This window comes from Solenopsis invicta, chromosome 14, assembly GCF_016802725.1.
Source record: "Solenopsis invicta isolate M01_SB chromosome 14, UNIL_Sinv_3.0, whole genome shotgun sequence".
Classification (NCBI taxonomy): domain Eukaryota; kingdom Metazoa; phylum Arthropoda; class Insecta; order Hymenoptera; family Formicidae; genus Solenopsis; species Solenopsis invicta.
The window spans coordinates 5648856-5676590 of NC_052677.1; the positions used below are offsets into that span (position 1 = coordinate 5648856).

The 27735-nt window shown below is 43.2% G+C and overlaps 1 protein-coding gene across 5 annotated transcripts in view; it reads left to right on the forward strand.

Moving 5' to 3' along the window:
* Window positions 1-27735, forward strand: part of LOC105202140 (E3 ubiquitin-protein ligase TRIM33) — an 88467-nt gene that overhangs the window by 48534 nt on the left and 12198 nt on the right. For 4 of the 5 annotated variants that reach the window (XM_039457684.1, XM_039457683.1, XM_039457685.1 and 1 more), the window contains exons 3-5: window positions 3636-3916; window positions 3988-4098; window positions 20660-20854. In XM_039457684.1, coding sequence (XP_039313618.1) covers window positions 3636-3916; window positions 3988-4098; window positions 20660-20854 — 587 coding nt within the window. The remainder of the gene's footprint in view (window positions 1-3635; window positions 3917-3987; window positions 4099-20659; window positions 20855-27735) is intronic. The other variant, XM_039457687.1, reaches the window with a different exon arrangement.

The window sequence follows — 27735 nt, forward strand, 5'->3', positions numbered from 1 at the left end:
CAGCATTTTTCTGTCGTTAAGTGACGCTGGTAAGACGGATATCTCCGCGCCAGTATCGACAAGAAATTGCCGGCCGGTAACGCGATCGAACACGTGAAGACGGCTTTGCGTTGTTTCGTCTCCCCGGACCGTCTGAACAAGGGGAGAGGAATTTAGTTTTCCGATTTTTTTGGGGCTTGCCACGAGCAAGGTTTGCGACAGGAGATCGCTTTTTCTCCGTATTTGCGGTGAATGAAACAAATATCTGACTGTTTGTCAGGTTTCTTGGGATTTGCGGATGCCTCAGGGGAACGGCCTCGCGACACAGAACGTCGCCGTTTAAGTTTTGTTACTTCCCTGTTTAAAGAGGCGAGTTGTTTGGTTAATACGGATAATTTTTCTTCGATGCTGGACGGGGCATCGGTGTCACGCTGTATGTTTTTATTTACCGGCGCGACAAACGGCACTACGGATGTAGATGGATTATTAATATCTGCTAGCCTATCCGCAATTTCGGCTAGCTTTTGTAAATTCGGTTCGTTAGCCGCGACTAAAATGGCTTTGTGTGTCTCAGGCAATTGTTCGATAAATAATGATTTAAGAACTGCGGTACTACATTGCCCATTATTGAGATTTTTCATATAGTTGAGCAAATGCGATGGTTTTTGCCGGCCTAACACTTGCCCTTTCAACAATTGACGCAAGCGAGCTTCGGGAGAGATCGCGTAAACTGATAAAATGCGTTCCTTTAATCGTTGATATAAGTTTTCGAGCGGTGGGTCTGCCGTAACTAAGTCGGTGACGTGTGAGACTACTTCATGGTCGACACCGGTTAGCAGAAAATCGGCCTTAGTACGGTCTACAGTAATATTCGCCACGCGCAATGACGCTTCGACTTGGATAAACCAAGTTTCTGGTGCGTTTTTCCAGAAAGGTGGAATTTTTGGAACGCGATACGCTTCTACGCGCGATTGTTCCTCAGCCATAGTAATGACAATGGCGGTAAACACGTTAAAAACGCATGAAATGAAAATGTGCGCAATGACAAAAGAAAATGGCGATCGCAGTGTTGATGACGCACTAAATACAAACGTGCGGGCTGACATAGGAAAAATGGCGGTCGCGACGTTGAGAGCGCACGAAATATGAATGTGTAGGTTGACGAGGAAAAATGGCGGTCGCGACGTTGAGAACGCACGACATACGAATGTGTAGGCTGACAAAGAAAAATAGCGGTCGCAAGATTTAACAAGCGCGATGACGCAATATGTCAGCACGTTGACACGTGCACAAACGTGCAAAGTTTTCTAGCGCTTCCCTCGCCTGGGAGATAATTTTAAATACCGGCTACGTTGACGCAATTTCGTTAACGATAACCGAGTATAAATAAATGAAATGTTAATGTTACGAGGGGTGCGGCGATCTTGGCGGCTACGAAGAGCTGCGATGATCCGTTGGACACGATGAGGCGAGCCGATGAATCTGGAACAACCTCGCCTGGGACGATATCCCGGGGGACGGGCTGCCTCAGCAACGATGTGGCGGCGAACCGTGTAGTCAAATGGCACGGCGCTTCCTACTGCCTCGTCCAATCACGCACCGAGTTCGAGATGACCGTGCAATAACAGCAATGATGCAATAACGGTCTCGAGGTCACTGTCACTACGTAATGAATATGCGCTAATTCTCCTGTAGTGTCGAGGAATCGTTCTGCAACAGGCAAAAAATGCCGTCGCGTGTCCCCCGTGAACGGAAGACACGCACGACTCTCGTCGAGGAAATTCTCGAAACCGCGCACTAAGCTCGACGACGTTCGCGAATCACGTCGGGGTCACCAATTGAGGGCTAGGGCCTCGTAATTAATTGAGCTGCACGGTTAATGAGGGAAACAGAGTTTATTGTATGTACTACAAGAATAAAGACGCACGCGTATGAACAGATACAGACTGATGCTATACTACGACGGTATATATCGCAAGTTAAGCGACGCTCACAAGAGCCGGTCTGACAACAGACTGCTGCGCTTAGCAACTAGCGCTCGCTCGACTCCTCGACTCCTCCGCCTATGCGGTAGGTAGAAGGGGAAGTCACCAGCCGCTACACGCTAGCCGAAGCAGCTGTCATCTAAGGAGCGTTTAGTAAGTTACAAGTCTGTCGGTAAGTCATGCTCCTATGGTAAAAAGTGGGTACAACCATTAATAATCACCCTGTATATGGGTGACTTATTTTAAAGTATTCCCAAGAATTTCTCAAAAATTGAGCATTTTAGGAAAAAGTATTTTAGATAAAAGTGGTAGGGTTTCAAAAGATCTATTTACTGATTTTATCAGTTTGCCCTTAGATGGCGTCGCTAAGGTTGAAATCACGTTAACTTTTTTAAATGGAACACCCTATTTTTAATTTCATAATTTAATAGCTGGTGTCAAGAGCTTTGAAAAACACTATAAATAAGTTTATTTTTGTTAAGTACTTTCAGAGTTGTGAGACTTGAAAGCTATGGTGTACTATAACTTTCAAGCGTCATAACTCGGAAAGTACTTAATGAAAAATAACTTCTTTATAGTGTTTTGAAAAGTTTTCAAAATTGATTACAAGAAAATGCAATAAAAGATATAGAATGTTAGAGTATCTGTAGTTCCATAATTAAGGAATATTGGTACTTTCCTAACATTCTACAAGGTGTTCATTAATAGTTGTATACACTTTTTACCATAAGAGGTGACATACGACTTCACTCCATATGAATTACATGGAGTTCAGTCGGTAAGTCATAGTTAAGGCGCGCTCTTATTGTAAAAGGTGTATGCAACCATTAATGAACGCCCTGTATATTTAAAATAAAAAAAAGTTTTGTCTAAATCTTTTGTCTAAGTTTTGGCTAATTTTTATATACATTTTATTATTCTATATATTTTTACAACTATTTTTAGTCAAATATAAGCGTTATTACCTTTGAGGGCTGTTTCATTCTTTAACTCTTTTGTTATGGCAGCATTGACTACTATTAGCGTTGTATGGGTGTGTTCGCTGTAAGCATATCACCGCTATACGAAAGGCGAGTCCGTACGCTTACGTATGTACACCCAGTGTCATCGATTCTGTCTATCATAAAATTTTCCAAACTGAGAAGTCACCTTTTTACATACTAGCATGATTAATGTAATGACTAGAGCTTATTGGTCGTTACGTTAATCATAAACTAAGTATGTAGAAAGATAGCGACTTCTCAGTTTGGAGAATTTTCCAAGGGACAGAATCGATGATGCTGACAATGAGTGTACGTAGCATACGGAACAATTCCGCAAACGCGCAGTTAATGGTTATCTATCGCGACAAAGTTGAAAAAATTAAAATGTTTTAAATATAAAAGAAGATGTGTACTGTAATATTATTAAATATTTTATTATAAAATATAGTGGCTATGCTCGGAGGGATTAAATTTTAAATTGGATTAATATAAAAAAATGAGTATCTTTTGTTAGATTTATTCAAACATTGTATATCATGGAAACAACAATATATTCCATGAAAAATTATATTGAACAGTTATGATCAGTCGCTTGTTAGATTAAAGCGAAATAATCCATAAATATAAGATATTTAAACAATATTTGAATAAAAAGTTGGTTAATTATATTGAATAAAACTGTTTTCAGGCTCATCAAAGATTGAAGATAACTAAGGATCATATAATTAAGCCCAAGGATGAAATAGCAAATGACAGAGATAATGTTAAGAGAGGAAATAAGAAGATACCTGCATATTTGTTTTGTACAATCCATTCTCATGAACAGTTATCCTTATTTTGTCAAACGTGTGACAGACTAACTTGTAGAGACTGTCAACTCAGTGAACATCGTGATCATAAATATAAATTTATTCATGAAATTGCAGCCGAAACTCGTACTGCCATGTCAATTTTACTTAAAGAAGTAAGGTAGGATCTATAAGTAGCAATTATTATTTAAAGTATCGAAAACTGCAGATTTACAGAACAATAATTTTCAGTTACAAACGAGTATTATTAAAAAGTGCGATGAAAGTTATAGAAGATAGACAAGTGCTAATATTGGAAAAGAAAAAAAGTCTTGTTCAAGATATAACACAAATGGTAGTACAGTAAGTATACATTGTAAATAAGTGTGTGTACGAACACATACGTACGCATGTACACACGCGCGCGCGCGCGCGCACTCGCGCACGCGCAAAGATGTAAATCTGATTGGATAATCTCTGTGTAGTACACTTTGAGTAATGCTAATATTGTATCTTTTAGTCTTATAACTCGAAAAGTACTTAATGAAAACATTGTAAAGTGTTTACAAACATGTTTTGAAAAGCTCTCGAGATCAGTACAAGAATATTTAATTAAACAGTGGTTTTTGTTTAAAAATTTCGAGATGGTCTTTACGCGATCAATGTTAGTCAAGGTCGTATTCGTATTATGTAATGCGTTGCTTGAAACTCAACAATTTCTATCTGAAACATTTTTCAAAAGAATACATGTTTTGTGAAATCATTTTGGTACGTTTGTTTTGTTGTACCGCGTATGTGTGTGCGTGTGCGTGCGTGCGTGTGTGCTTTTAAGAATTAGAAAAATTTTTTAATAAGTTTAACCCCTAAACACATAAGTGGGTCTGACAGACCCCATATAAAGTTTCGAATGCTTGCTGTGTGCAGACGGAATGAGATAGGAGGTTCGGACCACGATGTAAAAAAAGTTTGAAATCTCTTTTGATTGATATGGTTGATCAACTTTTTTGATCAACTAATTTGAACAGCACTGCAGCAAAGTTTTGTTAGGGTTAATGGGACCAATATAGTGTGTGAGTGAAACTTTCTTGTGAATAATTTTATGTAAAAAAACTGGATAAAACACGTTCAAACAGATCCATATGCGTATGTTATTTTGTCTAAAGTTAAAATATTATAGTGCCATGAAAAAAAGAACTTCTGCGTAGGATCCGAAATATATTATCAAACACATCAATTTTCAATTTTAGATATCTTGAATTTATCAAAAATACCTCATATTTGCTTTGTTACGTAGATATATTTTTTAATAAAAATGGCAGTAACATAATTTTTTTTTGAAAGTATGACTTTTTAGCTTTAAAATGCCGTATTGAAAAGTTCTTAAAAGTGTTTTGTTGCAAAGATATGATTTAAAAAAAAAAATGGATTCTGAGATACCCAAAAATACCTCATATTCTCCTTGTTATATAATTATATTTTTTTAAAGGAATGACAATACTATAATTTTTTTCTGAAAGTATGATTCTTTAGCTTTAAAACGCCGTACTTGAAAGTCCTTAAAAGTTTTTTATTGAGGAGATATGATTTTTTAAAGGAAAAGTGGATTTTTGAACAATTTCTCATTTTTGCTTAATGGTTTTTTTTTTATAACTTCACAATAAATCATTTTTCGACAATGCCGATTACGCTGTCACATATCTGAGATTTTAAACTTTCATGTGAAAAAAAAAGATTGTTGAAAAATGTTGATCGAAACCAAAGTTATAGCTTCTCAAAGTTGAAAAAGTCTCCCAGACCCGAAAATGTGTTTACGTATTTTACGGGATTGGTGTGTTTAAGGGTTAATATGAAGAAAGGCTTGCTCGGACAGAGTAGTTTAGAAAGTTTTAATATTAGAGAAACTTTCAAGTTTTAGTATTTATTATTGTATTTAACTTATGAAATAATGTAATTTAAAAATCTAACTTAACAGTATTACAAAAAAAATAACGAACCGTTACTTGAAAAGTAATGATTATGCGTTATTTTTTAAAATTAGTAACGAGAAACGGAAACGCATTACTTTTTATAAAGTAATGACAATGATTATTTTAAGGTAACTTTCTTAACTCGGCATACACACGTATATACTCTGTTCACAGCAAGAACATACCCAAGTCTGCGCATTATACGGACAGCATAGTGGGGAGAGCGTAGCGCCTTGCTCAGTACCATATACGTAAATATGGCACGCTCGGACCCGCGCTTATTGTTAAAAAGTTTGAACAGGTGAAATAATCTCTGCATTTTAGTGTGATTAAGTCGACGTCGTAATATATTTAAATTACACAATTGGCTGTCTATGATTTACTAAATAAAATGATTTACTAAATTAAATTCAGAATGCAAACATATTTTTATTAAAGATTATTTTTATAATTTAATGTTACAATAATAATAATATACCAAGCAATAATTTGAAAAATAAAATTTTATGAACAGAGTATTAAAAATTATAAAACAATATAATAAATATAATAAACTATTATTACAATTTAAAAAACAACAAAATAATCCTTATTTTATAAAACTTTATTACAAAATATAGAATAATAACAGAAAAATTAAAAATTGTCATAAAATAAAAAATAATAGGAAAGAGTGTAAATTGGATCTATTTACAGTTTTTACTTTCTATAAGGCTCAAATAAAGTTCGATTATAGAATCGAAGGAGCCGTTGGAAAGAAAATTTAATTCATTTTTGCTTTAGACCATTTGGATGTATTTTTTATGTGTGTTGAACTATAATGGGAAATGTAAAAACGCTTTTTTTAGTCCGATTTTGGACCATTGGTTTCAAATCGGATACTTCTATTTTTATCAACTTATAGATAGAATTTTAAAAAATTTTAAAGTATATTTTTAGTATTAACAAGGGGAGGACCCGACATTGATTTCGCCGATTTTAATAAAATTTTATGGGTGTGCAGTATTCACTCACACCTTTATTGTAGTAAAGCCGCTTGTTGCAAAACTTAGGCATTTTCGAGAAAATGACGAGTAATTTCCATCATCTATAAGTACTGTTACAGAAGAACGATTCTCAAATAAGCGGCGTGGCGTAGGGCATTAGGACGTCAATTGGTGCGCTTGGGATCCCAGGTCCGATCCCCGCAAATGCGATTTTTTTATCTTATATTTTTTAATTATTATATATAATTTTTAAACCGTTTTTAATAATTTAATATAAAATGTTATTTAAAAAAAAAAATGAGGGAATTTAAAAATGCTTTATTATTATTAATTTAATTAAAGTTTCTTATGAACACAAAAAAATATATTTGCAATTAAAATTTACAATGACTGTTTTAAGAACGTCAAAATAAATATTTCCTGTTAATCGTTATACCTACAACGGTCTCCGATTAAAACGGTTTTGCTATTGTTTTTTTTTTTGTCTAGCTCTTATGTTAGCTTGTATACAAAACTTCTTGCTTAACATTGTAAAACAATCATTGTAAATTTTTGCAAATATATTTTTTGTTTTTATTTTTTAGGTTTTTTATTTTTGTGTTATATATTTTTTGTGTTTATGAGAAATTTTAATTTAATTAATAATGAAAAAGCATTTTTAAATTTCTACATTTTTTAAAAATAACATTTTATATTAAATAATTAAAAATAGTTTAAAAATTATATATAATAATTAAAAATATAAGATGAAAAAAAATTGTATCTGCGGGAATCGAACCTGGGATCTCAAGCGTACCAATCGACGTCCTAATGTCCTACGCCACGCCACTTACTTGAGAATCATTCTTCTGTAACGATACTTATAGATGCGGGAAATATTTGATCGTCATTTTCTTGAGTATGCCTAAGTTTTACAACGACTGGCTTTACTACAATAAAGCTGTGAGTGAATACTGCACACTCATAAAATTTTATTAAAATTGGTGAGATCATTGTCGGGTCCTCCCCTTGTAAGTAAAAATGAGCAATTTGGCAGTAAAAAAATTATCAAAAAGAAAAAAATGAATGACAGTTTATATAATTAGACGTTTTCCGTTCATGTTATGATATTGTTATTATAGAATTAAAGTTGAAGTCAATAAAATTCAATTATTCCCCAATTATTATGATGACTCATAATATTTTATTAATTTAACATTTCTAGGATCAGATTTGATCGGCCGATTAACAGTGCTATGATCAGGTTACAATTCCGATCTAAAAGTCCGATTTGGATACGAGTTTATTCGAATTTTGGAATAAATTTTATAATAAATTGCAAAAGTGTTTGCAAAACACTTGATAGTTTTAAATTTTTGAATTATTTTTAATTATCTTAAATTATTTGTTTTTTTACAATTTTACTACCTTTTAAATGATTTATAAGAATTTTCTTTTTTTTAAAAAGTTTTTGCATGCTGTCTGAAAATACATATTTGTATTTTGTATATTGTATGAATGTTGTGACAGAACTGTCAAATTACTGTTCGTAATCACATGTTCTTATAAGAACTTTACATTATAAATGGCACGAAAATCTGCTTAACAGCATTCATTTAAATTAAAAAGGTCCCTATTTGAAACACGGTCCGATTTAGTCCACTCTCCCCTATAATATAATATAATATAATAATACATCAAATTGATATATGAAGAAACTTTATAGTAAAATATAAATGTCATATTGGTTTTTGTTGAAAGTTTATGAAATAAACACAAATAAGAATCGTCGAGACACTGTTCTTTTGCGAATTTAATTTATTATGTTGTTCTTTAATATGTAACGTCTTAGAAATTGATATGCCAAGTCGATACTCTTATGCTATTCATTGTAAAGAAGCAAATATACGAGGATAAATTAATACCTGTGTTGAAGACAAGCGGCGTTGCTGATGCAAGTTGGCATTACTATCATGTTTCAAACGACGCCAACAAAATTTCAAAGCAATTCATGTGACAGTTTTAATTTGACAGCAATTCGTAACGAGCGTGTTTGGTGTTTTTCGATACAATGGAAAAAGAGCAATATCGATCCGTGATTCGCTTTTTATTTTTGGATGGAAAAACGTACGAAGTAATAAAAACGAAGTTGGATGCCTATGGGAACCCTTCACAATCTACGATACCGTCAGATACTAACGTTTAACGATTTCAAACGTGGTCAATTTCGAAGCAGTGTTTAGAGCTGTTTAAGCGCAATCCGCAAGAGTTTTTGTATCTAGTCCTAATCGTTGATGAAACATAGATTCATCACTACAAACTGGATACCAAGGAATAGTCATAACAGTTAACTTCACTCGGCGAACGTGTTCTTAAGAAGGTTAAGACGGTCCGATCGGCCGGAAGGTGATGGCCACTGTTTTTTGGAATGCGCAAGGTGTGATGTTTATTGACTACTTGGAGAAAGGTAAAACTATTACAGGCCAGTACTATGCTGATTTATTGGACCGATTCGATGATGAATTGAAGAAAAAGGGGCCTTGTTTGGCGAAAAAAAAATTCCACCACGACAATGCACTGTCTCACTCCTCCGCAGTCACCACAGCCAAATTGATCGAATTCCGTTACGAATTGCTGACGCATCTATTATACTCTTCGGATTTGACTTTTTGCGATTTTTTCCTGTTTTCAAATTTGAAAAAATAGTTCAGTGGAAAGAGATTCACGTCGAATCAGGAGATCATTGCCGAAACAGAGGTCTATTTTGTAGAGTTCGACAAACTGTATTTTTCGTAGAGGTTAAAAAAATGGCAGGGACGTTGGGAAAAGTATATTTTTCTAAAAGGGGATTACGTTGGAAAATAAAATAAAATTTTTGTGAAAATCTTGCGTCTTCATTATTAATATAGGTATTGAGTGATTTGCCTTCGTACGGACGGCAAATTTTCGAAACGGACAAATTTTCGTCCGTACTTGGTATATTCTTGCAGTGAACCAATTATACTCTATTTACTGTAAGAATGTACCCAGGTCTGCGTATATGAATTACGAACACCATAACGGCGAAAGTACAATTTTCTACTCAATACTGTACACGTAAATATGGGACGCTTAAGCTTATTGTTAAAAAATTGAACAAGTAAAATAATCTTTATATTTCAGTGTAATTAAGTCGATTGTAATATATTTAAATTACACAACTGTAAACATAATAATTTAATGTATTTTAATAAAATTAGAGACTCTAAAATGTAACTTACTTTTCTTCAAATACAATAGAAAAGTAGTTTAATGAGTTTAATGAACTTTTTGCTTGGGATATAATTAAAAGGCAAATAACATTTGAAACGTTCAAATCTCAGTGTTATATAGTCAGTTCCACAAGTGCGTACAGATTATTAATATATCGAATTGATATACGAGGTGTGTTCAAAAAGTATCGCGAATTTTGTGTTTTTTCAAAAATTATTTATTTATTCATGAATATCTATTTTGTCCCCTTCAAAGTAATCCCCATGAGATATTATACACTTGTGCCAACGGTTTTTCCAATCTTCGAAGCACTTCAAAAAATCATTTTTTTTTATCTTGTTCAGCTCCTCCTTCGATGCCGTCTTTATTTCGTCAAGCGTAGCGTAACGTCGTCCTTTCATGGGCCTCTTCAGTTTAGGGAACAAGAAAAAGTCACAGGGGGCCAGATCTGGGGAATACGGTGGCTGCGGCATCATTAGTGTGTTGTTTTTGGCCAAAAAGTCGCGCACAAGCAACGATGTGTGAACAGGGGCGTTATCGTGGAAGAACAAAAGCCAATTTTTGTTCTTCCACAAATCCGGGCGTTTCTGGCGGATTGCTTCGCGCAAATTGCGCATAACTTGCAGGTAATATTCCTTATTGACCGTTCTACCCTGTGGCAAGAACTCATGATGCACCACGCCCCTGCAATCGAAGAAAACTGTCAGCAAAACTTTCACATTCGACCGAACTTGGCGCGCTTTTTTCGGTCTTGGTTCGTGCGGCAGCTTCCATTGAGATGATTGAGCTTTGGTTTCCACGTCATAACCATAAACCCACGATTCGTCACCAGTTATGACCCTCTGGAGCAAATTTGGGTCGTCGCGGACAGAGTCCAACATCTCATTAGCAATGTTCATGCGATGCTGTTTTTGGTCGCAATTGAGCAATTTTGGTACGAATTTCGCGGCGACCCGTCTCATGCCCAAATCATTGATAAAAATCGAATGGCACGAGCCAATCGATATGTTTAGGTCCTCAGCAACTTCTCTAACGGTGATTCGACGATTGGCCAATACCATTTTCTCCACTTCATTAATTTTTTCGTCTGTTGTTGAAGTGCTCGGGCGTCCGGCACGCTCTTCGTCGTTCACATCTTCTCGGCCTTCTGAGAACATTTTGTACCACCGATAAACGTTGCTTCGGTCCAAGGTAGCTTCTCCGTATGCCACAGTCAACATTCGGAATGCATCCGCGCACTTAATTTCGTTTTTCACACAAAATTTGATACAGGTTCTTTGATCCATTTTTTTGAATAGGTAAAAATCGAAGACGATCCAAAACACGTGCAAGCAAAGCAGCTGTCAACAATTAAGTGAACATTCAAAATGGCCGAGCTTGTCGGCATAAGTGAGAGACATGAGTACCAACATAACGCCACAAAAAGATCGAAATTCGAATATACGTAACCCGCGAAAATTCAAAATTCGCGATACTTTTTGAACACACCTCGTACTAAGAAAAATTATAATAAATTGTAAATGTTATATTAATTTTTGTTGAAAGTTTATGAATTAAATACGAATCGTCGAGACATTCAATGTCCTTTTGTAAATTCAATTATGTTGTGTTTTTTAATATGTAGCATCATGTAGCATCTCATAAATTAATACTGATATGCTAAATTGACGTTCTTACGTTACCCGAAAGAAGCGAATATACGAGTCTGTGCGGGAGTTCTCCTTCTGTAGGGAAACTTGTGCGAAATAGACGAGTTTTCGTCCGCGCTGAGTACGTTCTTGCAATGAACAGAGTATGCATATACGCGCGCGCGCGCGTGTGTGCGCGTGTGTATGTACGATAAATTTGACTAATCGGTTATTATGCATAATAACCGGTTAATGTGAATAATTCCCAATTTGTTCGATTAATATGATTAATAGAAGAAAATTATTCAAATTTACCGGTTATTATATATAATTTTTAATGCTAAACGGTTATTTTGATAAATCATCTCATTTCATTTTCTCGACAGTGTGAGGGTGCTTTCTAACAACAAAATACAGCCAAATACCGTGATACAGTACTGTTTTGCGTGAAAAGTAAATTTTTGGGCGGGGGAGGGGCTCCGTCCCTCCCCTGCACCCTCTCCACAACTTTTTTTTTTTTTTTTTTTTTTTTTTACATGGGGAAATCCTCATGGATACCCCTCCCTTCCGGGGGGAAGGGAGGTGGTTATGCCGGACTCCTACCGGCTAAAACCCCATGGTGGCCCACTTTACACGCGACGTGAGGGGCGCCCCGGGCTTGCGAAGGCATTCTCCAACGGGCGCCCCCCGAGCCGCCTTCCCTCTCCCATTGGAAGAGGGTCGCCCTAACTGGAGACCGTTGCGGGACCACCACGCAACGGTCTCCCCTACGTAGGGAGCTGCGTGCAATGGGATAGGGTGCCCCCGCACCCAATCCCTGCAGCTCCCAACAACCCAGGGCTGGAGGGCCAGGCAGGCGCGCTCGCCCGTCCCTCCCTCCCGCCCATGGCTGTATCGGGAGATTCATTGGGCCCGCGCATAGGCGCGAGCCCTTCTCCCTGGTCTCTTCTTACGGCAGGGAGCGGCGTTCGGGGCCGACTCCCTACGTCTCTCTTCGCTCTCCTTCTGTGAGATAACCGACTCACAGAAGGAGAGCGCGGCCGCCCAGGTCTCCTCCCCTTCGAGCATGGCGCGCACCATGCTCTCCAGGGAGAAGTCGGCCTGGTTGATGTCCAGGGCCCTAAGTAGGACCCGGCGGTCAGCCTCCCATGCCGGACATTCCAGCACGGTGTGATCCGCCGAGTCCACCCGGGCCCCACAGTGGTGGCACCCACTGGTGGGCTCGCGTCCTATTCGGTGCAGGTACTCACCGAAGCAACCATGCCCGGTGAGCACCTGCCCCAGCCTGTATGTGAGGGATCCGAAGCGTCGCCGGCCCACCCACTCCTTCAGAACGGGCCCGATGGCGCCGACGACGCGAGAGCCCGGTCCATCTGGAGACAGGCCCTCGCCCCAATCCTCGACAGCTTGCCTCCTCTTCTGGAGGCGCCACACCTCCTGCTCTTTGTGTGTCCAGGGAGCCCCCGGGGCCCGACGGCGCGCGCGTCTCTCCTCGTACGCATGTGCGTACACGCGCGCCTCGAGCACCCACGGGAGCGCCCCGGCCACCAGCATCGCCGCCACCGTGGCGATGGTCCGGTAGCCCCGTGCGGCCCGGACGACCAGCCCTCGCTGAGCGCTCTGCAGGAGCTCTCTCAGGCGACGACTGGCCATCACGTCCGCGTACCACACGGGGGCGCCATACAGCGCCATTGACCGGACCACGCCAAGGTATAGGCGGCGAGCTCCTCCTCCAGGTCCCCCGAGGTTGGGCATCAGTCTGCCAAGACTTGCAGATGCCACCCGCACTCGGGGAACCAACCGCAGGAAGTGCGGCACAAAACTCCATCTGCTGTCGAGGATGAGACCCAGATATTTCATCTGGGTCCCAATTGGGACTCGGACTCCCTCTACGGTGAGCTGGGCCCCGCGCGGTGGTCCCCTCACCCGAGGTCCGGCGAACCAGACGACCTCGGTCTTTTGGGGAGCCACGCGTAAGCCCAGCATCCGTATTCTACCCACCAGGAGCGCCACCCCGGCCTCGGCGAGGCGAATGGTGCTCCCCCAATCCTTCCCCCAGGCCAGGAGTAGTGTGTCATCAGCGTACGCCACTAATCCCAGCCCGTGAAAGAGGGCGCCCCGGAGGACCCAGTTATAGCCGATGTCCCACAGAATCGGTCCGAGAACCGATCCCTGCGGAACACCGCGCTGAATCCCCCGTTTGTGGGCCACCCCATACCGCCCCACGTAGCAAATGCTCCTGTCCCGGAGGTAATCCCCGATCACCTTCTGCATATACGCCGGTACCCGGTGGAACCGGAGCGCCTGACGTATACACTCCCACGGAAGGGTGTTGAAAGCGTTGGCTATGTCCAGTGACACAGCCAGCACCACCCTTCCGCGGGAGACAGCCTCATCCGAGAGGGCACGGACCCGCCGAACGGCATCCACTGTGGATCTACCCTCTCGGAATCCGAACTGGCAGTCGGCCAGATCGGGGCCCTCGTGGGACAGGTGCTCTCTGAGGCGAGCAGCTAGAACGCGCTCCAGCATTTTGCTCGCCTCATCGAGCAGACAGATGGGGCGGTAAGCCGAGGGCGACCCCTCGGGCTTACCCTCCTTCCGGAGGAGCACCAACTTCGCCTCCTTCCACGCGGTGGGGAACCGCCCAGCCTCCAGACACTTCCCGAACAAGTGCTGGAGGCCGTCCATCAACGTTCCGGCCACCAAGGCCAGGACCTTAGCGGGGATGCCGTCCGGGCCCGGGGCAGTCTTCTTCGCCCTGAGCCTCTTGGCAACCCCCATTATCTCGTCCCTCGAGACCTGGCGCGCGTCCCCCCATCGGTCTGGTACCGGCGGGGGAGGCACGCCGAGATGCGCCACCTGCCCTGGCCCCGAGGGGAACAAGGTGGTGACCACGGTCTCGAGGAACTGCTGGTCGAGACTCTCCGTGAGGGGGGCGCCCGCCGCCCTGAACTTGTTTCTAACAAGTTTATAAGGGCGCCCCCACGGGTCACTGTCGATCGTCTCGACCAGCTCCTCCCAGGCCCTGGCCTTGGATTCGCCGATGGCTCGCTGAAGGGACCTTTTGGCTTCGCGCCGCTGGTCCCTCAGCGAGGCCAATACCTCCGCGTCCCTAACGCGCTTACGCGCGTAATGGGTGCACCGGTGGATCGCCCGATTGCACTCGCGCCTGAGCTGCGCGATCTCGGGCGTCCACCAGTACACCCACTTCTTGCGGGGGGGGGGCTTTCGGATGCGGGGCATTGCTGCGTCACAGATGTCTGTGAGCGCGCCCCGCAGCCGCGCCGCTCCCTCGTCAACGTCGGCCATCGGCCCGGTCAATACGCCTGACCAGGCCACTGTCTCGGCCGCGGCCATCAGGGAATCTACGTCGAGTTTCCTGACGGCCCAGCGGCACGGCGTCTGGCCCCCCCCGTCGCCGCCAGCGGCTTGCTCATGCGCTTGCCGCTGGCGGCCGTTGGAGGGGTCGGAGACATCGAACCGTATGTAACGGTGATCCGATAGTGTCTCCTCCCCCTCCAACACCTTCCACATGGACACCTTGCGCGAGGCACGGGGGCATCCAAGGGTGAAATCCACGATGGAGCCCCCGTTGTGCCTCACGCAGGTGTCCGCGGTCCCCCTGTTTAGGAAATTGAGCCCCAATTCTAGGGCCCAATTTCCCAGGGAGTCTCCGCGTAAACAAGTCGCCGGGGACCCGCAATCCACCAGCTTGGCATTGAAGTCCCCGGCGACGATTGTCGGTGAGGGGCGGGACCGGTCTACTACCAGTCCCACCCTCTCCAACATCTCTTCGAATTGGACGAGACGGCGGCTCGGTGGGGCGTATACCCCCACGACCACCGTCTCGCCCCATCTTACGGCCACGTAGCCCTCCCCCCTCTCAATGAGAGAGAGAGGTAGGGCTCGCGGGCCGCCACCACCAATGATCGCCACCGAGCCATCCTGGTCACCGAGCCAGTCGGCCCGATCGTGAACCAGGTATGGCTCGGCGACAATCGCCAGGTCGATGGACCACTCCGCGATGTGCTGGCACAGAAGATCCTGTGCCCTCGCGGAGTGGTTCAAGTTTGCCTGGAGGAGGCGGAATGCAGCGAAGGCGGCAGACAGGTGGAGACCGGTTTATTTACCGGTCTCCATGGCCTCCTCCAGGCCAGCTACCTCCATGGGAGAGGGCGCCGCTGCACCCTCTCCCACAACGGGGGAGGCAGTGCTGGTCGCCGCCCTCCCGCTGTCTCTGTCCGACGCCGCAGCCACCGCTGCCGCGCCCTGTGTTGAGGCCGTAGGTTTGGCCTGACTACCCCTCTTTTTAGGAGGGGGTGTGGCCACGCAGGCCTTTCCCCCCATCCGATGGTTGGAGGGGCGGCCGCGTGCCTCACACCTCGGGCACTTCGGTGGGGCCTGACATGCCCCGGCGAGGTGGCCCTCCTGACCGCAGCGGTAGCACAGCCCGCTTCGGTCCACCTCTGAGGGGCATTTGTTGCGCACATGCCCCACCTCTAGGCAGCGGTGGCACTGCATTGGGCGGGCCTCGAGAAGCTCGACCCGAGCCATAGTCCACCCCACCCTTACTCTTCCCGATTTGGCCGCCTTAAGGGCGGCAGCCTTCGGGACCCGGGCCCACGCTCCGCGAAGCCCCCCCACACCCGGCTTAAGCCCGCTAACGAGGATGTCAGCGGCGACGCACCCCCCAGCCACGGCAATGGCTGCGGCTACTTCCGCCTCCGTGACCGAGTCGTCCAGGCCCGATACCCGCACCTCCGCAGTGGGCACCGGCCTGGACACTTTTACGCCACTTTCCCCAAGGACGGCGACCAGCTTTTCGGCCAGTCTGTCCGCCTTGGGGGCACTCTCCTCACCGGGGACCTCCAGGATGATGCCCCCGGTGACCGCCTTCCGCATGCGGAGGTGATCAATTTCCAAGGCCGCAAGGTCCACTTTGGACCTTGCGGCCTTCATCACCTCCGAGTATGGGAGGTCATTAGCCTTCTCGTGGGGCACGGTGAGGACCACAGCAGCCGTCCTCACTTTGCCCCCTTTCCTCCCCTTATTCTTTTTGGTTTTGGGGGGGGGTTGTACCGTCTTGGCCGACGGGGCCTTTTTGGTGGCGGCCGAGACTTTAGCCTTAGCCGTCGCAGCCGACGGCAGCCCTTTTTTGTTATTGGGGAGCGTCGCCGCCACCGGCTTGGCGGACAACCCTCCTTGCTGCCTTTTGGAGGACGGTGGAGGAGCCGAGGGGGCAGTTGTGGTCCCCTTCCTCCCTTTCCCTCGCTTTACGACCTCGACGAACGACAGTTTGTCGCCGTCGAGGCCATTTGTGTCGGCACCCGAGCTCCTCTGAGCGGGGGCCGACGTCGTCTCTCGTAGCGGCATAGACCGGGACTGGGGCTTGACTTGCCCCATGTCGGTCCTCGCTACTTTTGGCTGCGCCGTTTTGTTCTTATCCCCCTTAGTCGGGGGAACTTTCAACGGCGCAGCGCCAGCCTTTTTTGAGGCAGTGAGGGGGGGACGGAGGATCTCCTCCGGTGGGAGGCGAGACTCGAGTGCTTCGAGTCTCGCGGACATCATACCCCCCACCTGCCTCATGATGTTGGCCGTTAGCCTCTCCACCCAGTCCTCTGAGGCTGGAGGTGGAGGGCAGGGGGCCACGGTTATGTCTCCCACTGATAAGGGGGCCATCGCAGGCTCTCTCACCCGCGCAGGGGAGGCCGCAGGCGATTCGCTCCCTCGACTTGCCAGTCTCTTGGCCTTGCGTGGAGGTTGAGGGGCCCTCTCACAACCTCCGCCGTCATCTTCGGAGGATGGGTCCTCGATGATGCGCGTACGCCTCTTGAGCATGCTCTGTTTGACCGAGGCTACCTCGGTCCTTAGCTGATCCAGCTCTTCGCGAAGGCTGGCGTTGTCCCGTTCCAGCCTTCGCACTTCCTCGTTTGCAGAGAGAGCTCCCAGCTCTTTCGCATCTTCTATGATGGCATCCGCCATCTCTTTAAGGGCCTTGATAAAGGTCCCTTTAAGGTTGCCCGATTTGATAGCAACCAGTCTTCCCGTTTCGGCTGCGTCCTCCAGACGCTTGATCAGGAGGGCCCTTCTGCCCTCTTCTCCGGTAATACCCAGACTTTCAAGTCTGGCCGGGAAGGCAGCTAGCGTCTTCCTTCTCTCCGCCTGCATTAACATAAATTCTTCCGCCATTTTTATGTCGATGGCTCTTTCTTCCTCATCATTGGCGGCCTTTAGAGCGGCCGCCTTTCCAACATGCTCCCCGGTGGTAGGGGGTCTACCCCTGCCTTTTTTCACCGGGGAGGACGGGGTAATCAGTGCCCCCGAAGAGGCCACCACCACCAAATCCCCCTCTATGACGTCTCGGTCTGGTTGAGAGGTCGAGAGGGCCTGCGACGTCATCGCACCCCCAGCCGACCCTGCAGCCACTACCTGACCTTCCCCCGTAGGTTCCGGTGTTACCAGCGTTCTGGCTGGTCTTTCGCGGATAACCACCCTACACTCTAAGTTCTCCACCGCCGTCACCTTGGGACCCGCACGGGTTCTTCGGGTGGTACGGCAAGGACTTCTACTCCTCCCCTGCTCGTTCCCAGAGCCACTGGTAACGTCCACCTCCGAGTCACTCTCGGATGTAGACGTTTCAAGCGGCGCCTTCTCCTTAACCTTCCTATCCTTCCTTTTATTAGTAGTATTATTCATTTTGAGTTTGTCTCCCGGGAGCAGTGCGGCTCCGTCCACCAGGGTATACCCTCACCGGCCGAAAACATGACCCGCACCGGGCCCCGAGTTCCCCCGGGGGGTGGACATATGTCACTGGGGGAGGATGGTCATCTCCCCACTGGACTCCGGGCCCCTACTCGGCCCCCCATTGCTGGAGGGCTTTTCAGGGCTCCCGCGCCTCCGACCTCGCGGGCACCGCACTGCCGCCTGCCAAGGCTTGGTTATCCCGGGAGGGCCCCACGGACGGTTGGGGTGTGGGTCGCCGCTCCCCGGCCCCACCTTGCCCGCCGTGGCGACCAGCAGGCCGCTCCGCCCCCCCCCTGGTCTATCCAGCGGAGAGGGCACTCCGGCCGACGACAGGCGACTTCGGAACGGGAAACGGTCGCCGCCTGCCGTCGAACCAACACACGCCCCGGGCCCGACTCGGAGCGATTCCGAGCGGCCCCGGGGTCGGTCCAGCCCGCAACCTCGGGGAGAGTTTCCCGCGAGGCACGCGCTGGACCACCCTCCGCCGCTCCGACCCTGCCCCGGAGTAATTCCGGGCGGCTCGGAGACGGCCCAGCCCGTTGGGTCCGGAATCCGGGGTCCCAACGGCCCGTCTCCTCAGCACGGGACCGACGGTTGTCCCGCTCCGGGACGAGTCCCTTCGCGGAAAGACACCCGCCGTCCCGCGTTACACGCCCCCGGCCCCGCCTCGGGAACGCCCGAGCGGCCCGGGGGCTGTCCCAGCCCGATGCACCGGGGAGAGTTTCCCGCGGTGCACGCGCCGGGACATCCCACACCGCCCCGTCCCGTCCCGGAAAGCGTCCGGGCGGTCCGGAGACGGCCCAGCCCGGCGGGTTCGGTGACACCGAGGTCCCGCCGGCCCGTCCTACCCCAGAGGGGAGCCGACTTCCCCGCGCCCGAGAGGGAGACGCATTAGCGACCCGCTCCCCGGCCACAAAGGTCATCGACGCCCTCCACGCGATAAGCGGCCCCCGCGCGATGGCCAGGGCCCGGCACCCGTCTGCGAAACGAGCGCCATCGCGGCCCACCTGTTTGGAAGTGGCACCAGCGACGCAGAGACCAACCCCGCTGTAACACGGCGCCGAGTCCCGCGCCGCGGGCGCCACCCTTGGATTTTTTATAGAGGTTTACTCCTCGCAGCCCGGGCGGTTAAGCCCAGGCCCCCGGTCCATCCCGTGCATAGTTTCAGCACGTGATGGATTACGGTATCCAGCTCGGGCACCAGGGTCGCTGAAGTCCCTGAGTCTGCGGCCTACGAGAGACCACAGACCCCCTAGCGAGCTCGGGAACCGCAGGAACGCCACTTCCTGTAGCCGGAGCCGGTCCGCGGCCTCGAAAGACCACGGATCGACCCCGGACCCCTACGGACCACCCCCAAAAAGCACGGCAGCGGGCTGCCGCCCCCCTAATTAATACGTCGGCGCCCGCGACACGGAGGCCGGGACCGCTATGACACGGCCCAGGACCCCACGCCGCGCACGCCGCCCTCGGATTTTTTATAGAGGTTTACTCCTCGCGGCCCGGGCGGTGAAGCCCAGGCCCCCGGTCCATCCCGTGCATAATTTCAGCACGTGATGGATTACGGTATTCAGCTCGGGCGCCAGGGTCGCTGAGATCCCTGAGCCTGCGGTCCACAATGGACCGCAAACCCCCTAGCGAGCTCGGGACCGCAGGAACGCCACTTCCTGTATCCGGAGTCGGTCCGCAGCCTCGAGAAGCCACGGATCGACACCGGACCCCTACGGGACCCTCTCCACAACTTACCTAACCCAACCCAACCCTAAATTTTCTGTGATCGATTTCCACATATTTTTTGAAATAATTAAGAAAACCTGTGTTTTCTTTTTTTATAAGTATATCTCGAAAACTGTACGAGAGCGTATAAGGAAAAATTGTTTAGTATCTTTGCCTCTATAACATATGTCAAGGTCAACATGATTGGAGCTGGGTCCCCTACAGTAAATAATTATTAAATAATTTCTGCCGTTGTAGAGTTCTTTAGATAATGGCAGAAAAATAGATAAAACAATCAAATAAATATAAAATATATTTAAATGTATTGTAAGTTGTACTAATGGTAAGTAAAACAGTTTGAGATTGACAGGTTGAGAAAACATTTTTTAAAATATTTTTAGTCGTTTAATTCATTAATCATATTGTCCACTTGTCCGTGGACATTATGCATAATAACCGGTTATTTTGATTAATTCGAACATTTTTGCTTTTATTAATCAAATTTACCAAAACGAGCGATTATTATGCATATCAACCGATTAATATGTATAATAACTGTACACATTAAATTTACCGTAACATATATATTCTAATTATTTTAAGAATAAAATTTAGATGAAGATAAGATTTGGGTTTTTTTTTCTGTTTTCAGATTAACAAATGCTATTAATACGAGAGGAAAACAATTGGTAATGAGATTAAATGAAGTATGTGATCAAAAGCAGAATACATTGAATGAGAAGAAAGTTGCTTTAGATCAACTGTCCAGACTTACTGATCATTGTATACTTTTTGGCACTCATGTTTTGAAGAAAGGATCAGACATGGAATTATTATATAGTAAAAAGTATACTCAAGTTATATAGACATATATTTATACTAATTGTATGGTAATTGTTGACGCAACACTCATGAACAAGTAGAGCGATCTAAAATGAATATAGGGTGTTTACTACCAGGAAAAATCTAAAATTTTTAGGAAATTTATTTTTTGTCGTTGAAAATTATGGCTTTTTATAGCATTTATTAGTAATCATGGAAATTTTTTACTTTTTGAAATAAACTGTAATTTTTATCGCGCGGAATCAGCTTAGGGGCCTTATTCTTGAAAACATGCGAATAACTTTCGTATATAAAAATAGCAGAATAGGCAATGGAATTATTCAATGGTATTCTTCCGCTATTTTGCCACTTTTATATACGAAAGTTATTCACATGATTTCAAGAATGGAGGCCCAGTGCGTGACAAGTGATAAAAATTGATTCGAGTAGGAGGAAAGTTGAATAACGAGCGTTGGATGCAGTTAATGAATTAATATGATATTTGTTGAGTTAACGATAGTTTGTTACATATAGAAATTTTTTGTGTCGCGAACAATATATTGATATTTTGGAGATGCGAATCTCAAGCAACGAATACTTCGGAGACGCGAATTTACACATGTACTCTAGTAACGTGGAATGGCATATATTTTAGATAACGCGGATGATTTTATTTACAGTGGACGTGGACGATTTATGCGGATAGGTACTTTATGCGATATGTACAGGTGTATTTCGCAGGTAGCGCGGTCTGCATAACGCTAGGCGGGTTGCGATCGGAACGGAACCTTACCGGCCGGTGGGCGTGGATTCGCACGCGGGAGTTTTGTTGCGATTTACGTGTGTGTGCTCGTAGATAGGATTTCTAACGGGAGTGTAGCCTAGGCTTAATAGTCTCGGGCCATGGACACCAGTAGCGAAAGAATAACGAAACCACTGATGCCTCAGGCGAAGAGAACCTTGTTTGCGGTTTTATACGACGGGTAGAGTTTTTGGATAGAGTCGACATCCGAGAACCTTGGAGGCGACAGAATATCTATACCGTTTTATGTGTGACTGGATGAGGAAAGATGCTAACAGGAGCAGTCGGCTGTCGAGAACCTCGACAGTGGCAGAGAACCTCTACCACGAATTACCAGTTGCTTTCGAAATCGGGAACGTCGAGAGACCGCGGAGATCTGGCTGGATTAGTTTTTTGGCGGAGGATAGTGATGCTGTGTTGATTGTCGGGCTATTTATATTCGGCGATCAGCACACTCGGATCGCTCCGTTTCTTTTTGGAGGCGCTTTGGTTATCTTTCGTGCGCTATTTCTGTTTTGCGTGTCGGTCTCTGTTATGCGCGCCGGTGATACAGGCAGCGGAAAGCTGGGTCAGACTGTGTGTGCGCGCCGACTTCGCATACGCGCAGGTTATGCTTGATAACGGCCGACTGCGGCCGTTAGCTTTTGCAATTCGTGGAGGCGATTAAATTGGCGCACTGCGTTTGTGGCCGTTTATAGCCTGACCAAGTCTCTGGCTGTTGGTCGCCGGGTACGATGCACTTGTTGATTGGGGAATGCATTGTTACATATTAAATTTAAATTCTATCTTTTTCTGAAAAAATTGTTTCTTTGATCATTTTATTCTTGAATGGAAATTCAATTAGTGTGTGTATGCGCGTACACACACACACACACACACACACACACACACACACACACACACACACACACACACACACACACACACACACGTATATTCCACGTTTATATTGTGATTTGCGAGTTTTTATAAAAAAAATTAGTGATAAAAGATACTACGTTATTCTAAATTAGCATTATGTGTTTAATCATTTTTTGAATTCTTTATTTCCGATAAGTTAGATCTATATTGCAGACAGATATATGTTATATTTAATTTTTATATTTTTCCTTTTTAGTACCTTTCCCAAATTTAATATTTAAAACTCAAGTGGCTTTCTTTGTGATAGCATTATTAAAGAACATTACAAGATACATTAAAATAAACTTTTTTTTAAAGTTACATTAAAAAATTCTTTAATCTTTTCTGGAATGTTGAAGAAAACTATTGGAAAATCCAAAAATTTTTAGAAAATTCTTTTATAAAATTTGAATAAATATCCTGTGAATCTTAGAAAAAATTTTGTAATTTTTAATCAATTTATAGGAAATCTGCGAATTAACATGCATTAACGCAATTCAACAAGAAGAGCCAGAGTTAACGCATCTGCGGCGTGGCAGAGGGAGGAGTTATTTGTAAATAATAATAATAACTATGCATGAAGGAGACGTTGTCATATGAGGCATTTTTCCGATGCCTCGTGTACCAAAATCAGAAATTCTGGGCTGACTATTGTCGTAGGATGCACATTAATTTACAGATCTTTATAAATTGATTTTATGTGATCTATTACAAAAATTGCAAAATGGTACAGGATTTTTCCATTTTAAGTCCGCTTTACCTATGAGTGTTGTGTTAATAATTATTAGATATCCAGTATATGTTTAATTCTCTCTCTCTCTCTCTCTCTCTCTCTCTCTCTCACGCACGCAAACGCGCACACGCATACGCACACGAACACACATATGAAGACGCATACAAATACATGCACAGACACACACATACACACAGTTTTAATATCACAATAAAATATCATTTTACAAGATTAATATTTTATAAAATATGTCTAATATGGAATATTTTAAAAATAATACTTAATATTAATATTTTTATGATGTTATAGTACTGGTCAAAACAAAGTTGCATTATTTATTAAAACAGAAATCGTTACTTTAATGAAAAAAGAAAATGTCCATAAATATTATTAAATTTTATTTTAATATAGTTTATTTTATACTTCGATAACATTAAAATTAAAAATTAAAATTTATACTATGAAAGAACTTTCAAAATTTTGATTCTTTGAAAGTCTTTTACTTTCAATATTAGCGCACGTACTTTTGGTATTTTGAAGGTAGTAATCATATTTAAATTATCAATATTGTAAACATGATTACAGAGAACAGAAAATAATATCGCAGATATATTTGATTCAAATATTGGACTGAAGATGACTAGTTATTAAATAGTTAAAACGTTTATTTATTTTGGTATTTATTTTGCATTGGCGCACAACACCCTGCACGGCTCTGAAGCTCTTGTCTCATTTGAATTGTTATTTGTTAGGAGCCTTGAACCTTGTATTTATTTTTTAATTTTTTAGAAAATAATATATTTATGTAACAACACAATGATAATAAGAAAGCCTTTTTTGGTCGCAGCTAGATCAGCTAGTGCCTATATTTTTTTGTGTGATTTTATATACTTCTTCGAATTAAAAAAATTGAAGGTGTCCTTCACGTGACCTTCAAGCAACTATTTAAGGTCAAATTAATGACACCATCTTATGACCCCCTTGAAACCATGCAACTTTTGTTTGAAACATTTTTACTGAAAATGCATCATTGAAAAATTATTGAGGTGCATTTTTAAAAATGGGACACCCTGTATGTATACAACACACATGGTGATTCAGGTCGCTCGCAACATCCGGCACGTACGTATTTCTCATGAAAAATTGAGTCGAAAATGTTAATGGTAAAATGTTGAGGGGTCAATAGTTTTTAAATTTTGAGCGTTTAAATGTATCCAACCACAGGCCATGATGTTTGCGCCATCAAGGGCAGCGCAACCAAACCGCCGGCCGGGCGTTTTGACAGGTACCTTTAAACGGCACGGTGCCAATTTTCAAGTATTGTAAAGGTTCCTTGAAATCTTTATTAACATTTTGAGTTCAGTTTAATTGTGACAAGAAATAATGTCAAGTGTAAATTCGTTAAAACATCATTTATATGAGTAAATTATGTGTGTTTTTAAAATACATTTTGTGTAATCAAATAAATTAATAAATAAAATCAAAATTAATTAAGTTATTTGATCAATTAATATTGAAAGCTTTAGTCGATAAACATTTCTAAAACTTTTTTGACAAAAGTTATTGAAACATTATTATTTATTTATTTAATTATTTTTATTATTTATTTTTATTGTTTATTTATTTATTTATTTTATTTTGAAATAAGTAAATTGTGAGCGCGCTTCGATGCATCGACTTTTTTTGGTGCATCAATTATTAAAAATTTAACTACTGCTGTTGTTAAGTATGAGCCATGTACATATTATTCGAGCCAAACAACTCGCATTTTTGTCACTTTACTACGAGAAAGCCCTCTACTTCATTACCGTCGGCCATTAATGCTTCATCTCCAGTGTTGTTCCATACATTTCTTATAGCAATTTCGGCTGGGGCGCACCGGTGTGCCACCTTACCGGTGGGACACAAACTGGCTTCGACTGTTTTCCATTTTGTGTACACTCAATATGCACTTATGAGGTGTATTGAGTCCAAACAAACACGCGGCACCATTGAGGGACTGAATTATTTAACTAGTCAAACACAAAAGTTGCACTGACACCTGAAATGTGCAACCGGTGTGCCCCAGCCGAAATCGCTATTAAGAATTTTGCAAGCTGAAGATGGTTTAAAGCAACAACCGAAACGTTCTTTATTAAATTTATATGAAATTTTATATGTGATTACTCAATTATTTAAGATTTTCTTACGTGCACTATTTACCGCGCCCGACACGTATTTGCCGTTTATATACTGTTTTGTTTTTATTTATTTAATTATTTATTTAATTATTGATTTTTTTATTTATTATTTATTTTTTATTACTTATTTATTTATTTATTTAAAAATTTTTAATGTAATTTGCAGTAACAATACATATAGCTTATTATTTGCTTACCTTGATTTCTCCACTGTATTCCTCACTTTCTCTTTCATAATGCAATTTAGATTTTTGTTTGTTTTATTTTCTAAACATGTAATATTTATTTATATTAAATGCAAATTTTAAATGTAAATTGTTTTCTAATATTGTTTTTGATAGAACTTTTGACAAAAAAGTTTTAAACATGCTTGTCAATTGAAGCTTTTAATACTAATTGATCAGATAACTTAATTATTATTGATTTTATTTATTAATTTATTTGTTTACACAAAATGTATTTAAAAAATTTTTTATTCATATAAATGTTTTAACGAATTTGCAATTGATATTACTTCTTGTCACAATTAAACTAAACTCAAAATGTTAATAGAGATTTCACGGAACTTTTTATAAAATTTAAAGTTTGGCACCGTGCCGTTTAACGGTACCCGTCAAAGCGGCCAGTCGGCGGCTTAGTTGCGCCGCACTTGACGGCGCGAATATCACGCCCTGTAGTTGGATATTTTTAAACGCTCATCATTTAAAAATTATTAACCCCTCAACATTTTGCCATTAACATTTTCGACTCAATTTTTCATGAGAAACATGTAGTGCCAGGTGTTGCGAGCGACCTGAATCATCCTCTGTATATATATATATATATATACACACACACACGGTGTCCCATTTTAATCCATCTACGCAAATATTTCCGTTCCCTTGCATTTTACAAGAAAATGTTTCAGACAAAAGTTGTATGGTTTCGAGGGGGACATAAGATGGTGTCATTAATTTGACCTCGAATAGTTGCTTAAAGGTCACATGAAGGTCACCTTCAATTTTTTAAATGGAACTGCCTATTTTTTATTACATATTCTTGTAGCTTATCTCGAGACGTTTCCAAAACACTATAAACAAATGTCTTTCCGTTAAGTATTTTGCAAGTTGTGACGCTTGAAAGTTGGTGGGCCATTTTAATCCATCCACGCAAATATTTCCGTTCCCTTGCATTTTACAAGAAAATGTTTCAGACAAAAGTTGTATGGTTCAAAGGGGGCAAACCGTTGATGATCTTGAACTTGACCTTCAAGTCGATTTTGAAAGTCATTTTAAGATTAATAAGTGTTTTTTCAATGGAAACCCGTATTTTTGATCCCGGATTTGGAAAAAGCACAAAATTTTGCGTAAAAAATATGTACCCATGTTAGGGCCTAAAAGTGGACCATAGGGGACTTTTAGACGAAAACAAGTGATTTTATTTTAGCACTACTTTTAGCATTACCCAGGAACAACGACGTGGGTTCCAAACTACTACGTTCACGTCGTTGTTCCTGGGTAATGCTAAAAGTAGTGCTAAAATAAAATCACTTGTTTTCGTCTAAAAGTCCCCTATGGTCCACTTTTAGGCCCTAACATGGGTACATATTTTTTACGCAAAATTTTGTGCTCTTTCCAAATCCGGGATCAAAAATACGGGTTTCCATTGAAAAAACACTTGTTAATCTTAAAATGACTTTGAAAATCGACTTCAAGGTCAAGTTCAAGGTCATCAACGGTTGGCCCCCTTTGAACCATACAACTTTTGTCTGAAACATTTTCTTGTAAAATGCAAGGGAACGGAAATATTTGCGTGGATGGATTAAAATGGCCCACCAACTTTCAAGCGTCACAACTCGCAAAATACTTAACGGAAAGACATTTGTTTATAGTGTTTTGGAAACGTCTCGAGATAAGCTACAAGAATATGCAATAAAAAATAGGCAGTTCCATTTAAAAAATTGAAGGTGACCTTCATGTGACCTTTAAGCAACTATTCGAGGTCAAATTAATGACACCATCTTATGTCCCCCTCGAAACCATACAACTTTTGTCTGAAACATTTTCTTGTAAAATGCAAGGGAACGGAAATATTTGCGTGGATGGATTAAAATGGGACACCCTGTATATATATGTACATATATACATATTTACATATTTATTTACTTTAAGGCGATGCTGAAGTAACAGTGGAACTCACTCGACGTCGGTATTGCAGATTTTTCTTTGACGAAAAGTCGAGTGACTCGTGGTCGTGAGCGAGGCGAAGAGGGGAATAGGCTAGCGCTTTTTGTCAAACGCACTCATCTGTCC